At 44.4% G+C, this 16,794-nt stretch overlaps 1 protein-coding gene across 4 annotated transcripts in view; it reads right to left on the minus strand.

The window, feature by feature from the left end:
• Positions 1–4,059: 4,059 nt before the first annotated feature.
• Positions 4,060–16,794, minus strand: part of zgc:92107 (MyTH4 and RhoGAP_KIAA1688 domain-containing protein homolog) — a 41,178-nt gene continuing 28,443 nt past the window's right edge. For 3 of the 4 annotated variants that reach the window (XM_012858382.3, XM_036151203.1, XM_036151202.1), the window contains 7 exons: positions 13,158–13,815; positions 12,874–12,966; positions 9,629–9,702; positions 8,617–8,816; positions 7,339–7,430; positions 7,090–7,259; positions 4,060–5,458 (listed from right to left, as the gene is read on the minus strand). In XM_012858382.3, the coding sequence (XP_012713836.2) occupies positions 5,264–5,458; positions 7,090–7,259; positions 7,339–7,430; positions 8,617–8,816; positions 9,629–9,702; positions 12,874–12,966; positions 13,158–13,815 (1,482 nt within the window). In that variant the 3' untranslated portion in view covers positions 4,060–5,263. The remainder of the gene's footprint in view (positions 5,459–7,089; positions 7,260–7,338; positions 7,431–8,616; positions 8,817–9,628; positions 9,703–12,873; positions 12,967–13,157; positions 13,816–16,794) is intronic. The other variant, XM_012858387.3, reaches the window with a different exon arrangement.

The raw sequence follows: 16,794 nt of genomic DNA on the forward strand, positions 1-16,794 counted from the left end.
ATTGTTTATTTTTTGGGGTACAGAGCCAGTCAAGAATTTAAATGTGGGTCCCCAGCTGTGGACACATGGTTAGGTGTTTCACTTACAGATTTTACCTGGCCTTTGCATCTAGGCTACAGCGTTTTATTAAAGACCCATTAAAGTTAGGAAGTGAGTACCAGTCGTCACTTATTCACTGAATAGTTGGCAGTTGCATTTGACACCAAAATGAAACGTGGCTCCATCACGGACACAATCCTTAGAAGTAATAAATTAGTAATCATTAACTGTCAAAGTATGAATATATTATTATGCGATAAGTTAAAATCAAATGCACATTTTGAAAATGTGTTTGTTTCTTTATATTTTCGTCTGAACAATTTAGTGATATCCTGTGAGAAGTCATATGCTCTTTGGCGCCCCCTGCTGCCATGAGGACCTTGAGCAGCACTTTAGCTCAAGAATATAACCGGTTATGCTTTTGGTTGTAGCCCCTTTTTAGACTCAAAGGGGCATTGGAGAGTTTTTTTTTTAGATATACTTTTGCTTGTTTTTTTTTTTATTATTATTTATATATACACACAATTTTTTAAATTTACTTTTTTGCTCCCACAAGGTTAACTTTTTATGTAGTCGAAACAGGAAATGGGCTTGCGAATTGGCCTTTGGCAGAGGGCCTTCATAGTTTTATATCTTTAGATTATTTGGATAAATTCTGAATCAAGACCAAAGGTTTTCTAATCATCATAGAGGCTTAAGAATTTCTTTATAGTTTTTACATCAGCTCTGCATAAAAGGTGGTGCTTAAATATTGTATGGACAGACGGACGGACAGATACATTTTTTCAAACTAATTTTATGTAATAGAAAGCACATATAAACTGCTCAAATTATTATGTAGAGCATTATCAATGCTCAGAAATCATATTTTTTTACAGACATTTTTATGCGGAGGGACCTGTATCACATTCTGACTCAGGCTGTTGTGGTTAAAGTATAACGATGATGCAGCTGTGATGTCAAGCTGTTTATTTAGATACACATTAATGATTATAAAAGGTTTCTCCTTGAAGTGAAGGACACTTACTTGGGTTCTTAGTCAGTAACCTTGAGTTAGACCCTTTTTCCAGACAATCCTTGTCTTTGTTATGGTATTCTGCCTCTCTATCAGACGCAAACAAAAGGTTTCGGAAAAAAAATAGAACGTATTTTTCCTAACAGCTATTGAGACATGGCAAAACACTCCTCCGTGGTCAGTGTCTGATGACATTACGACGGGGCAAAGCCTGTTAGTGCTGGACCTGATTCAGAAGGAAGAAGAGAGTCTGACGGGAAATTGCGTAATTAGCCTTAATTCCTGTTCCTATGAAGCATACAGTTAAGACTCAGAGAGAGAAAAAATCACTCCTTGAGATGGATTTTTAGATTAATAAAAATAATATGGTTTATTTCCATCGATGTTGAATGTAGGAGTTCATTAAATTAACGTATGGTAGCTGGTTGTTCTGGAAGGAAATGGACATTATTTTATATTAACAGTTTTTTCCTCTCTCCGTACTATAGAAGGGAGAATGGCTCCTTATTCATTTAATCTGTGATGGTTTGTCAGGATGTATTAATAATGCACAACGCTCTGAAGGAACGACTCCCTGCTTCATGTCTTTACAGCCAGGGAGTGGTTTCATGTAAAAAACGGACTCAAAGGGGCTAATGTGGAACTATGTAATTATAAGAAGAACAAATCAAGCCTGAAAGTTTAAGTTAGCTGCAGGCGATCGGTTGACATATGGTGCGTTTAATGTGTCTCAGAAATAGGAGCTAAGATTTGAGAACGACGTCACATCCAGCTTCACCGGGTTCCGGTTGCAAGTCGGAGAAACAGGGAGATCTGGTAACTGTCAGCACAGCATTGTGTTTGTCCACATTTGTTGTATTTAAACACAAACTGAGCACGTTCTAAAATAGGTTGGATGCTGTGCTTTCTGTGAGACTGGTTTGAAATGATCTTGATGGAAGTTTCTTTCTGCAACTTTAACTGACCTTACAGCTGGAACTGTAAGGTCAAAAAAAAAAAAGTCTACACAAAAATAGTTAATGAGAAACAGTGCTTGTTTTTAGACACATTTCTAAATTTATTAAAAATGGAAACATTTAAAAATGATAGTTCCAGTCAGATACTCCCGATCATGGGTTCATATTTGTAGCAATCACAGCCATAAAGTCTTCTTAGGTTTTCACAAACGTGGCTCCTCTGACAGCAGCCGATTTAGAGAACGATGTAAGAAAACTATGTAATATGCAAGAACCTACAAACAGAGTAGCCAGTCACAACAATCTAATATGCCGTTTTTATACAGTGTGTTGCTGTTGTGAATTTTTACTAACACAGGAAAGGTCTGTGATGTTGTATTCTGTTCTATTTCTGGTCCGCTTCTCTTACTGGCTTACATGTTTGCAAATAAAATAAAATACCAAATGCTTCGCTCCGTTTTGGAAACTCTGTGAACTCTCATATGATTGGCTCAGGAACCAGGAAGTAAACACGGACTACACTCTGGACCGTACCTCTAGGTTTGAAAGGAGAAAAACTTGACTAAGACACTGTTGATGGAGAGGACAGTTTGTTTATAGGGAGTGTTACTTGCATCACAGGTGAGAAATGAGAATGATTTAGATTGATTTTACAGTAAATATTGTACTTCTAGATCCTTTAAGTCAGTTTTTGGATAAGTTTGTAACATGATTGAAAAAAGGAGAAAAGCTGAATACTTTCTGATGTGCTGTAAATGTAGCAGTCATATGAGATTTTGATGTCAGGGATGATGAGAAATTCCCAAATTTCTAAATCAGAGTTTTGTCTAAATTTCCTGATTTCAGACTTTTGAGTGAACTGGAGTGCACCGAATGCTCCAGCTGCAAGGCAGAAAAATAGCACTATAATCTCACTGTTGTAATTAACAGGGTTCCCACACCTTGGTGAACATCAAATTCAAGGACCTTTCAATGACTTTCCAGGACCAATTTCCTCAAATTCAAGGACCACACGTGGCAGCATTTACCTACTGTGACCGCTGAATAGGTTATCATATTTAAATACAATGCAAATTCAATAAAGGACTAAACAGCATAGAAGTTGTTGGGTCAGAAGCAATGCAAGACAGTGGACTTAATTTATAGCCTACATTGATATTGATCATATTCATAGCCTACATATATATCCACAGTACATGGCTATGCCATACTACATTACATATAAGATGTACATTAGCCTACCGTTTCATGGGATTTTATGGAAAAAAGTGCAGCATTGAGATGTTCAGAATTATATCAATTTGTTTCACTTACTTTCATCTTTGATTAAGCTAGTTTTTGACTTTGACTCTGAAAAGTCACTAAATATAGCGACAAAGTCACTGAGTTGGCAACACTGCGTGAATGTAACCTATTGGACGCACGTAGGCCTAAACCGTAGCCTACCAACTAACGAAGAAGAGCGAACGTACTTTTGCAAATGAAAAGTCTGCGGAATCAACATAATTTTAAAAGATCGTGTGGTAGTAAAATAATGACACATGAGTCGTCATCCGTGTGAACTTTCAACCCCACAAAAAAATTCAAGGACTTTCAAGGACAGGGTGTTTTTTTTGGCTGTTTTCAAGAACTTTCAAGGGCCTTGAATTTATTTTTTCAGATTCACAAACTTTCAAGAATTTCAAGGACCCGTGGGAACCCTGAATTAATGAAAATCTTGCCATCATCACCCTTATTCCAAATTTAAATCCAAAACACAAAAACTGACTAATTAGAGTTGAACCTTGAATGTGACCCATGATTGGGTCCAAGAAAACAAAATGAAGGTTCTGGAGCGGTCCAGTCAGAATCTGGACTCTCAGCTGACCGTGATGCCGTGGCTGGATTTTTTAACAGGTTAAAAACCGTTTGCCTTTTTTCCCCTTTAAAAAAAATAGCTTTTGCAAAAGCAATTTTAACCTCAGTGGAGTTTTTTTTCCAAATTAAATAAAAACGTAGTACTCTTTCCTCCATCTATTTGCACAATCCACAGGAACAGATTCCACTTGATCAACAAATGAACAAAACTTTTATTTATAGTCAGTCATTACAGATAAGACAGTCTGCAAACACACATAAGCTGAAAGTGGTTTGAATCAGGGTTCCTTTTGTTCAAATAGCAAGCAGTTACAGCAGAAAAAACGAACCGTTAATTACAGCTTCTCACTTACACGTCTTTTTATTGCTCTTTACAGTAAAACTGCCCCCCCCCCCCCCCCACCCTCCCTATAACCCAGACCATTAGAATATATACTTCAGGAAGGTTAGTACAAATTTCCACGCGGAACGTATTTACAAACAGCTCGGTTTACATTTTCGTAGGACACCATTCTCACGGCAGGTGACTGAATGTTAATCTGCGATATACACGTACACCCGTTTTCCCCCCATAGGACCTGAGCCAAAAAAAAAAAAAGCAAGAGAACAATTCCACCTCAAAGACTGAGAACAAATGAAACACTAGTAACGGATAACCGCGCTTTCACAACATGGCGTTTGTGAGGGGTTCAATTTCAGAAAGAAAAAAAAGAAAGCACATTTTTACTAAATCTTACCCATCCACATCCATTAGAGCTTCCAGCACATCCTCCCAGCCTCAGCTCTGAATTACAGGTGCTTTGTTCAATGAAACAATCACCAGCCGTCAATACAACTAATAAACTTAGCTCAGGCAAACCGATTAAAAAGGACATTATCACCAGTTCTTTTATTTGACATATTCTTGTTACATGACAAAAACAAAAAAAACAAAAATCAAAGGTGTCTTCTGCTCACACTGATAATTCACACAGAAACGCACAATAAAAACCAGAAACATGGGGAGAAAAAGTGGCAACTGTTTAAATTAAGATTTTTTTCTTTTTAACAAATGAATAATTCTGAAGTAAATCTGATTTAATCCCATTTTGCACCACTGAGCTGTAACAGCAGTAATAGCTCTATGATTGGGAATGAAGCATCAGCCTGTTTGCATATGCTGCGGACAGAATGAGGTGAGCCATATGAGTTCAGTCACTAGGTTTTGGTTTTAAACAGTGAACTGAAACGTCTGTCAGGGAACAGAAAAAGCACAAGGCGGGAACTCCGACCATTCACACACGAGCTCTAAAACGTCCCCGCAACGGTTTCCAGTGTGACCTAAACAGAGACAGTGTTTATCTTTCGCTGGGTGGTAAACGTATGGCTGATATGTGCGCTGCGGCCGTTCCAGTGTCTACACCACACCCTCGATGAAGCCGGTGTCCAGGTGGACGATGAGCATGCGCAGGAAGGACATCTCCTTGCGCGTGTTCTCGAAGATGATGCGCGGGTCGTCGGACTGGCATCGGAGGCAGTTGGGAGCCATCACCATGGCCAGGTTGTTGACGTCCATCTTGGTGATGGCGACGTTGGATGGCTGGGCGAATACCTGGGGAGGAGGAAGAGCAAGGCTCACTGAGCGCTCCAGCTGTGTACAGACTGACCTTCAATCTGCACCAATGATTAATGAAGCCCACACAGTTTCAGCGCTGTAAAAAAAACACTGACCAATAGGCTGCAGAGATTAGGGTGTGTCGTAGTTAGCAATGGCCGTTTCAGTGGAACCAGACATGTAATAAACAAACAACTTTAACAAACTACAACTACTCTGAGCATAAATGCAGCTGCTCTGCGAAGGCCTCACAGCTTTGTTAACATCAGCCGACAAAGTAAGAACTCTTGTCTGAGAGTGGCCCAGTCCAAGACCCGAATCCCACTGAGAATCTGTCGATCTACTCTGATTGGATTTAAGATAACTTCAAAGGAAGATTGGGCAAATATGTCGCTCTCTGTGAACGTGCAGAGTGATGAGAGAGGAGGGCTGAAAACAAACTCCACCCAACAATGTTCTGATTTTTTTTAGTTTACACTGCAAAAAGGGAACTGAAAGTAAGTAAAAAAAATTCTTGAAATCAGTGTATTTGTCCTTGATTTGAGCAGGTAAATAAGACAATCTGCCATTGAAATAAGATTTTTGCACTTAAAATAGGAACAACTCTTCTCCATCATCTTATTTCAAGTACAGGATATCTAATTATCTTAATTTAGGGGTAAAAATACTCATTCCATTGGCAGATAAGCTTATCTACCTGCTCAAATCAAGGACAAATACACTAATTTCAAGAACTTTTACTTACTTTTAGTTCAGTTTTTGCAGTGTAGAACAAAATAAAACGTGCACAATCTTCCTTCAGATTTACAATTATGAGCAACTTTGTGTTTTATTTCATACAATCCCAGTAAAATACATTTAAATCAGTGGCTCCTACACACCTTCATTACGCCCTGAACACAAACTATTAACCCCGAACCTGCCTGAATAGGATTCAGGTCCAACTAAACCGAGCTTCCATGAACCCCAGCCATCACAACGCTAAACATTGTTTGCGTTTACAGAGTGCTGTGGGCCCATTTCACCGGCTCTGTGGCATCTGGACTGACTTACATCCACGCTGTTTCAAAAGCCATTCCTTATTGGAACTTGTCAAATAAAGACTGGAGTAAAGGCAGATTCTTTAAACACAGTGTGTCGACTTCGGTACCTTTGTCTGCTAAAAATCTTTTTAAAGAAAAGCAGCTCTAGGGCTTCGTTTGGCCTGTTGGAGCCAGTTTAAGCACCGCAGGTCCGGTTTGAGCCAGAGAGCAAGCAGCTAGTAAAAGTCAGCATCAAACTACCGATAAATAGAAAGTTAAAATCAGGGTGGGATTTGGTAAATCTAAGAAAAATATGTCAAATTATAATAAAACTGAAACCCACTGCATTTAATTAGCACCATTAGACTTTACTTTAGAAAATAGGAGAAAAAGGTTGGAAAAATAAAATTTTTCTTTTCTCCCTATTCTTTCTTCGATAGACCTAGAAAAAGATCCTAAAATATTCCAGACTGTCCAAGACTGCGTAGCGACCATGAAGCCGACAGAATGTGGAAAAACTTTTACAGGGTAGAAGTAATTTTGTGAAGGGATGCAATGTGAGCAGAGACCCTAATTGGGTTTGTGGGAGCCAGTGAAGGTTGTTACCTGAAGGAAGTGGATGAAGTAGCACAGAACCAGTCTGCTCAGCTCTGGCAGAGCCTGCACCACAGCAATGGCTGCCACCGGGTCGTCACAGTTACTGATGCACTGCTTGTAGAAGTCCATCGGGATCAGGGGCTCCTCCAGCTCCCGATACCAGAGCTTCATCAGAGAGGCTTCATCAGAAGGAAACAGAGCGTTAATGCGCGTAATTACATGTGTCAGCACTTCTCTGAAAAACAAACCCCAGCCTACCAGGAACATTAGGGTCCGACAGGTTCTCCGGGATCCTCCACTGGTCCACTTGGAGTTTCAATGCATTGACTTCGTCAATGTCCCCGGGTACTCTAAGAAAGAGAAAACACCATCAGCGCTGTAGTAGGCTCACTTAGTCTTCCATTTAATCACCAATGTTAGGCCGTAAGAACTGGGAAATATGCCCAGATTTTCCATCCTAGACCCTAAATGACATTTGCTCTAATCTTAAACATTTGCGTTGTTCTTATTCTGGCTGAGGTACTTGGGTGTTGTTGCGGTGAGAAAAGGACAAGGCCTGGAGATTTACGGCGGACTGCACTCTGCTCTGAAACTGACCTTTTCTGCCGTGTTTCAGGAAATGAAATCAAAAGGTCCTGTTTATGTTATCCACTGCCAGCTTCAATAACCAAGGCCAGGGTGTGGCTAGTGGGCGTGGTTAAAAGCAGCTCACTCAAGATTTAAGGGGGGGTGTAATTACTTTTTATAAAAGGACTAGGTTGGTTTAGATGGCTTATTATTTTTATTATTTCCCTATTAATAAAATGAATTAGAAAACTGTGGTCTGTATTCTGTCAGGTTATCCAAGTCTGATATTAAAATTTGTTTGATGATCAAAAATGTTTAGCTGAGGCAAAACAAAGACGTTTGTCTGAAAGGGGGTAAATAGTTTTTCACTACTCTGTGACTCACAGAAACATTCAGCTGAAGCGCGATTACACTCTGTGGCCACAAGAGGGCCCTCTGCTGCCACTGCTCACATTTCAGAGAACTAAATGACCCTGGGTAAAAATCCAGCCCATAAACACAATCTGCCGATCCTCCAGGCTCAGACCAAAACCACGACAGCATCACACGCTAGAAACGGTCCTCTGCAGAGGGGGGGGGGATCCGTTTTGTAAACACGTTCAGATCATACCAAATTCAATCTGACTGAAAAACTCTCCACAAACACCACTGAGCCCCCCCCCCCCCCCCTCCATGCCTGGTGCTCGGACAGTAATGTAAGCACATATCAGCAGGTATCAGATTACACGGCGCAGCTCTCGGGGAGCGCAGCTCTCGGGGCTGTTTGTTCTGTCTGCTTTGTGTACTGTAGACAGTTTGCTTAGAAATGAAAGGAATCAGGAGACCACACGCACGTTTGTTTATGCACGCTGTAGATGCAATAAAAGCCACACATGCGCTTTGCTAGGAGCCCTTCTAATTTGCTAGGCTGCAGCTCCGTCACGTCGCTCGTGTGGAGGCCCGCCGTCGGCCCGGTCGGGGCGGCCTTACCTGAAGATGCCCTCGGTCTGAGCCCCGCCCAGAGCCAGGACGTACTGGGACAGCTGCACCTGCACCCAGGGCAGCTTCCTGTCTGGGAACAGCTCGCTCTGCCTCTCCATCACCTCCTCAAGAGAGCTGCCGAAAAGGGACGGCGTGATGATGGCCCGTCTGCTGTGGTCGATCTCCTCCAAGGTGGGTTTACGCAGACCCTGGAGGGGAGAGGGGGGGAGGGGGGGGGCAGAGGAAGAGTTACAATGCAAGTATGTCAGAGGATTGCCTTACTAATCATGGCTGTGCCTGCAGCTGCGCTGCTATGACTGGGTCTGTGTTTACGTCTCTATGCGCGACCGTCTCAGCACACCTGTAATTATGTCTCCCTCTGAGACGGAGACCGGGATGATTCACATCAGATTCTCACCTGTAAACTGATATGTTCTACATCATGTAGACAGGGTTCCTACACGCCTTTCCTTTCAAATGTACACTTTCCCCCCACCTGACTCCAATTTCCTTTCAGCTCGTTGTTTAAGGTACAAGAACAAAACCTATCCCTACGGCACGGGTTCACAGTGGGCGGAGCTTAAAGGTGGAACCTGCATAAATCAGAGGATGGACAGATGGATGGATGGATCACAGGATGGATGGGCAGGCAAGCAGATGGATGGACTGACAAAATTAATAAATAGATGAATGAATGGATGCAGGGGCAAATGGACTGTCAGGGGACTGGATAAATGGCCACGCTGATAAATGATGGATGGACAAACAGCTGGATGAGTAGATGGAGAAAGAGACGGAGGGGTGGACTGATGGATAAAGAACAGATGATCAAACTGACTGACCAAAGATGGATGGATAGACAAAGGGACAGGAAACACAATCTGGAAATGGAAATATTTCTCCTATAATATCTAGTCCCCCCCCCCCCCTGACTCTTTAAGACATTAAATCAAATTGCAAACTTTCGCAGCCAAAAAGCAGCCAGTGTGCTGGTGAAAAAGCAAAAAGCCTCCCGTCTTACCTTTTTGCCTCCAGTGATGACCACCTTGAGCAGCTTGCGGTGGCAGAACTTGGCGTACGTGCTGACGGGGAGGCCTGGGGGGAGCAGAGCAGAGCAAACTCAGGACCAGAGCAAACCAACTTCTCAGGAGACAAAAACACAAACCTTCGCCGTGTCCTCAAAGCGAAAAGGCTGGAGCGTCAGTCATCGCTCAACGCACCAAACAACAAATGACTGAAATTCTTTCCCACGAGCAGGAACGCCAGTGTTTTCATTTCCCACACATGTCAAACGGGAGACAGAGTTCTGGAGGCAGGCGCTGGTAACCGGAGACGTGTGGATGGTGCGGCGCCGCCATGTGGGGATTACAGCGTACCCGGTTAAAGCGTCAGGCTGGGCTGAGATTTACTGCGGCTGAACAAAAGCTCCAGAGGCAGGAACCCCCCACCCCCCCACGGCCAGGTGACTCAGCAGCTGCTCAGGAGAACACAAGCAGCACGTCTGGCCTGGTACCTGCGCTCAGCGGCCTCAGGAGCCTGAGATCTGAGGAAACTCTCCACCTCCAGCTCTCAGAGTGAAGAGCAGAGAGGAGGCCTTGACGTCCATCTTTCACCGCTGAGGTAACCTGAACCAAACTTGTGGGCTTCGTTGTTGCTCTCTGAAACAAGCACCGCAGGCAGGGCCCGCTTCTTCTGAAGGGGTTCACAAAGCAACAAACTCTCTCCAGCATGTTCCCTGGACTCACAACAAGCCTTATTGCAAACAGGTGACTTCTATGTCAGATGTTACTCTGGCAAAAGTCAGCCAGGGATTAGATCTATTTAGACGGGCGGGACCAACGGCTCGCCCTCCATGTCGGCATTCTTCTCTGCCCTGAAGGCTCCCAGCAGAGAAGCTGACAGCAGTGAGGAAAGGAGGGCTCCCTGTGCTGCTGCTGCTGGTTCCACGCCGCTGTGGGCGGATATTTGCGTCAGCGTTGATGGCATCAGTGCAGCAACAAGCAGGCAACCGAAGCCTCAGAGAGGCAGCAGCTCATTAGAGGCCTGAGTGTTCAGGACAACATGACCCGACAACACGCAGGCTAAATCTGAACACGCGCAGCCTCGGAGGATGAGGTAAAGGAGACGCGCTCCGTCTCATCCGGCTTGTTTATGGAGCCGCTGAAAACAAACAGGCTGCAGCGCTTCAGAAAGCCCTCGCCTGGACGCGCCCTCCAGACCACCGGTCCACTGTCCCACTGCTGCTGCTGCTGATCATCTGCTGATCGGCTCAGCCTGGCTAAAGTATTCACACCCCTGGCTTCAAGTGAAACAAGTTTTCTACTGAACTTTGACTGGCTCACTAACTACCGCGTAGGGCTGGACGACAGAAAAAAAGCATTAAAAAAAAGAAAAGAAATCACATCAATCGATAATTATTAAAATATTCTAAACATATATTTTAAGTGCAGCCCTGACCCTTCTATACTGTTGCTTAATGACATATTTTTAGATCAGAAACACTAAATGCAAACTCAACACCAACTTTTTGCCAAAACTGTAAATTTTTAAAAAAGAAAAGAAAAGGAAAAAAACACACACTCTCTGAAGTCTTTAAAGGGGGCGGAGCTTGGTGACGGAGCGGGTCTATGTTTGTGATTGGTTGGGAGGATGTAATGACTAGTTAGGGGTGCACAATAACTCAATATCAATACATGTCGCAATATAACTTTATTCAATATACATAACAGTCTATGATTTCATCTGTCACTGGCTGACGTTCTGGGTTGTATGTCATTTTATGTGTTTTATTCTTTAAAGTAATTCTTTCTAAAATGTTATATTGGAGGAGTTTTCTAAACATGGCCAAATAAGTGTCATAAGTTTGTATAAACATCTGTTTTGGGCATTCTTTGCAGCCTTTGTGAGGCTTTTATTTTGTTTATATCGACATTGTAATTATATCGTATTGACTGAAATTAAGAAATATATCATGATAGAAGTTCTGTCCATGTCATCCAGCCCTAACAGTAGTATTACCTCCATGACAGGCTAGACTGCAAAAGGAAGGAAAACTGTTCTTCTATTGAGCTTTTTATTGACCCTTCTTCTTTCTATCGATGGATATAGCTCGTTATTGAATTATCGTCCAGCCCTACTAACGAGTCTCCACTGATCAGAAACCATCCAGTATAGCTCTGGGAGGATGCTTCAGATCGCCGTCCTGCTGGACAGTAACCCTCTTCCTCCCTCTCAGGTCTTACAGCCTTTAGCAGGTTTAGCCCGTTTAAGGCCCGTGTTGCCCTCCACCACCTCTGACCAGCTTCTCTGTCCCGGGTGAATCTTCCCTACGATTTGACGCTGCTACCACTAAATTTCACTGCAGGGATGATGTGTTCGGGGTCTACATTTTCCAACATTTAGCTTGAAAGCCAAAAAGTTCAATTCTGGTCCAATCTGTCCGCGGTGCCGTCTTTTTGTCTTCCATCTAGCTTGTGAAAAATCCACTTTTTAAGCCCTTAATAAATGTTGTTGTGTACTTAAGAGACTCTAGGAGAGCAGATAAGGTGAATGTAGTTTGTCCAGGTACTAATTTATGTTGGTCTATCAAATAAAAATCAATTCAAGTTTTCAAAAGTATCCCCACCCCCCTAATGTGTCACGGTCCAATGAAATCGCTGCTGAACCTGTTCTGGCTCCTGTATCTCTCAAACAGCTGTGAGCAACGTGGGGTCTCCATCTGAGCGGGGGGCTTCTCCTTTGACCTCTTGGTCAGCTCGGCGTTGCTGCGTGTGACTCTGACTCACTGACGGCTGAGCGGCAGATGATTGGCTGCCTCTGGTGACATCATCCTGGTCAAAGGTGCCGGCCAGACGAAGGCGCGTGCTGCTGAGGCTTTTAAGCGACGCCAGCGTGATTCACAGTGCCGACCATTGTGGCTGCAAAGGAGCATCTGAACTCCTCTGAACTCCTCGTCCTGCCCCCCCCCGTTGAACTTTGTGTGAAACCCGCTCATTGTGTGAGCCAGTAGGTCAGCGTGCAGTCGGCTGACAAACTGCACAGGCCTGAGTTTTCCATCGCTCGCTCTGCAGGGAGCAATATGTTTGATTTGCAGCGGGTTTGCACAGCCTAGCGACTGCAGACGACCTCTGAAGAGAGTGGAAAAACACGTGTGGGACTCCCAGCCTGCTTCAGCTCCTATCCAACAGATACGCCTGTGCAGGAGGGAATTACCGGGAAAAGCAACATCCGAGACCAAAGAAGCTAAAGAAGAGTGAAAAAACATACCTTCCTCCTCCTCTGTGTTCTGTTTCCGCTTCTTTCTGGACTTTGAGTTCTTCTTCAGTTTTAGCTCCTGCTGTTCCAAAATAAACTGGGTCACTATGAAAAACAAGCAGAGCGGACATCAGTTTTCTGCTGCAGCGCAGGACAAGCAGCCGTTTTCTCAGTTTAAACACGTCAATGCAGCTCAGAGCTACGGGGAAAATTAACGACGAGGGGGGGGGGGGGGGGGACAGATCTGAGAAATATCAGTGACGCTGGAGGTGCAGACAGAAAGAAAGGTGACCCACCCTGTGCCTCAGTCTGAGACTCACATTTCTTGTCGCTGTTGGGCTCCGTGTGTCTCTGGATGTAGCCCTCCAGGTAGCAGCGAAACTTGGGCGACGGCGCAAAGAAGGCCAGGCTGACGGCCATGAGCTCCCAGCCCGCCTCCAGGCTGCGGGGGCCGGCGTTGCCCGTGGTCTGCCGCACCAGCTGCACGTACAGCTCGTCCCGCAGGCCCGGCATGTCCCAGCACTTGGTGACGATGAGCAGCGCGCAGTGGCGGCGGTCCAGTCGCGAAGGCCGGTCTCCCATGTAGGCCTGCACCAGCTTGAACATCTCGCAGGCCTCCTTCCTGACGGCGCGGTCGCTGGTGACCAGCATGGGCTTCTTGATGGAGCCGCGGTTCCAGGACAGCATGTTGGCGATGGAGACGCGGCGGCGGAACAGCCCCTGCGTGTGGCTGTTGAGGTGCTTGCTGGCCCAGTCCTCCATGCCCGCGTCGGGGGGCGGAGGCTGCCGCAGCGTGGCGTAAGAGAGCTGGTAGGCGGAGCGCCCGCCGCCGCCGCCGGCTCCTTCTCGGTTGTCGTGGCTGGAGGAGCGGTGCGGACCCAGGGAGGCCGTCCGTCCGTCCGCCATGCCTTTCTTCCTGCTCTCCAGCTGAGCCTGCAGCTCCAGGGTTCCCGCCTGCAGGGGAAGAGGAGGACGAAGGGCGATCAGAGAGGTGGAGGAGAAGCAGGCAGACGCAGGTTTTCAACCATCAGCGTTAAATGTGAGGTTTGGATCCCCGGAGAGCAGAGCCACCTCTTTAAATGAGACGCCACCTCTTTTTGGGCCGCTTATCGTACAGAGAGATATTTAGGTTTTTAAAAAGTTACCAAACTGCTAACTTTTTACCCCCCTCTCTACACGGTTGCTCCGGTTTTTAATGAAAAGCCAGAGAAAGTGGCGGATTAAGCAGTTTTCTCCAGCTGTAGGGTGAATAGGGCGGTGTGATGCTCCCCTTCCCCCACCTGTTGCTGAAACGTTCTCCTTGTTCACCAAAACACACAAACTTGGCTGTTTGCAGAACAGAATAAGGAACAGAACACCTCCTATCGCTCTATAAGGCTTTCTTTAACCTGTTTAGGGCCATTATTAAATGTTTAAAATTACATTATTAGCCATTAATAAATTTGAGACCTACATAAAGTATGAAAAATGCCATTTAGAAGTTACCTTGGGAGCTTTTTAACTTATATTTAACTTGCTTTATAAAGTAATCTAGCATAAGTTTCCTAACTTGAATGCCTTCTGGCTGCATCCAGTAAGCTACCCACTACTGAAATCCCAATTTTCAGGCCAAACCTTGTTAAATCCACACTTTCCGATATGCTGGTAATGGATAAAACAACAAGTAGTGGATAAAAGAAAAGTGGGGAGAAAAGGACGTTAATACACATCTAAGATCTAAGGGTAGTTAAACACGTTTTCGTTACATACTCAAGATTTTAAGGGCGGAAATGCAGACGATTAAATTTAAAACTTTTAAAAGATCCAGAAGAAACCCTTTTAATTTCGCCTGCGTTTATGATGTGTTTATTATGACGTAACTTTATTGACATCTTCTGCACAAGACAGATGCAATTTTATTTCATTCTGTTTTGATTTTTATATACTGCACACAATATAAATGTTTGGTGTATTAATAGTAAATTATAAATCAGTGTCATCGTAAATATTTTTTCCCAGAAATTATAGATATTTTTTGGTTTAAAATTAAAAATAATTTGTTGGTCTCAAATATGTTGGTCTTGTAAAATTGGGCTGGTTTTACCTAGGAGACGACAATAATTCAGTATCAATACAGTGATATAACGTTATCCAATAAAGGTGATATTTCAATATACCTTACAGTCTATGATTACTTTTGTCACTGACTGACGTTCTGGGTTTTATGTAGTTTTATGGGTTTTATTTTTTAAAGCAAATATTTATAAAACGTAATACTGGAGGAGTTTAATGAACTTGGCCCTGTTTTTACCACAGATTAACATACAGAGAGCCTCATACGGGCCTACATCTATAAACCAATAGAAAGCTGTCTGAACTTAAAAAAAAGAGGCAATATGGATTAAAAACATAAATCCCAGTAGATTCTCAGTAGAAAGAGCAGATCTGTCTACATCTGAAAGCAATCGTATATTCTATGAATGCGTGAGATTGCTCTAGCAGCAGGTCTGGAGAACAGCTCAGACTTAAGGGGCTCTTCTGATGTTCTCTCCCCCTCCACAGCTACAGAGGCACTGCTACCACAACGCCTCTCTCCTCACAACCCTGCCAATCCGGTCCATATGGGCCGCAGCGGTCCTCCTTCCTGACCAGAGGAGGCCGTGTCCTGAGCCTCGCCACCGGAGCACGGCGCTGGCACTCGACCGCAGAGCGCCTGCAGCGAGGGCCAGATGGACCGCGGTGAGAGGAATGGCGGCTGTCGCTGGAACGGAGGCCATCGCACTTAGAGGTGCTCGGTACCGCCCCGTGTCTCTGGACCGGTTCAGGACTGCCGTGTTGTTACTCTAATGAATGCGTATCAAGCCACTCATGGAGGTTTAGCTTTTCCTTCACTGTTCCTCAGGAGCCCAGAAGGCCTTGGCTGGGTGGGTGGGGGGGGCGATCTTGTTTTACGGCAGCCGCTAAGTTGGTCAGAATTATGTCAGCGCTGATAAGCGGCCATGGGAACAGAGTAGGCTTTACAGATGAGCGTAACCCAGCAGGCCAATGAACGGGTTACCGCCCTGAGCTGATAGGAGGCCGCAGTAAGGCCCGCCTCCTCAGCGTCCTGGGTTAAATGTTATAGGCCGCACCCGGAAAGATCGCCCTTATAGACCTTTAGCGAGCAGCATCTGGCTGCTCATTCAAACTTATTCAGATCCGCCCATAGGCGGCTCGTGTCGTCTGAAAAATGGACTTTCCTCTCTTAATGTTGCCAACAGGCTATAAAAGACGATTATTACAAATGACCTTGGTTCTTCACAGGTTTGAAGCGTACAAGTCTTCTCCGTGAATCACACTTTAATAATATTCAGGGCTTAATGCTGGCTCTACACGCTGCCTGCTGCATGTTCCTGCCAGGTGAAACATTTCTTTCCTTCTGAAGATTTAGTGGCGCTGCAGTAAACATGTTGCACTCTGCACGCTTAAATATAAGCAGAAATCCTCCGTGTTGTTTGGGGTATGTGAGGAAAAAAGATCTACTTTAATCAGTCAGCAGGTACATTACTGCCTCATCAAACCATCTGTTCGTTGTGCATGTGTCTCGCTGCTCAGAGGCACGTCTAAAAACTCCCACACCTCCCCGATGGAAACAAAGATGCTTTATTCAAGCGTTACCAAGCCCTGGTTTGGGAGCAAAATCCTTTCTTATCCAACGGTTAATCTACAGAGAAATCAGTAATCAGAGCTCTGCTGGCTCAAACTTAAGCTTGTTGAAGCTTTTTAATGACATAGTTAAGACAACATTAGATTAGCTGGAATGACAGCGACCTAAACGTTGGCCTTTTATTCATACAGCAACACTTTAGGGATGATTCAGGGACTAGACAAGATGACTGTTGCCTGGTATCGATGGGTCCTGGTCCATCAGAGAGCACATACGCAGGTGACACTGATACCTACACCCTTCCACAG

The sequence above is a fragment of the Fundulus heteroclitus genome, chromosome 20 (genome assembly GCF_011125445.2).
Source record: "Fundulus heteroclitus isolate FHET01 chromosome 20, MU-UCD_Fhet_4.1, whole genome shotgun sequence".
Lineage (NCBI taxonomy): Eukaryota > Metazoa > Chordata > Actinopteri > Cyprinodontiformes > Fundulidae > Fundulus > Fundulus heteroclitus.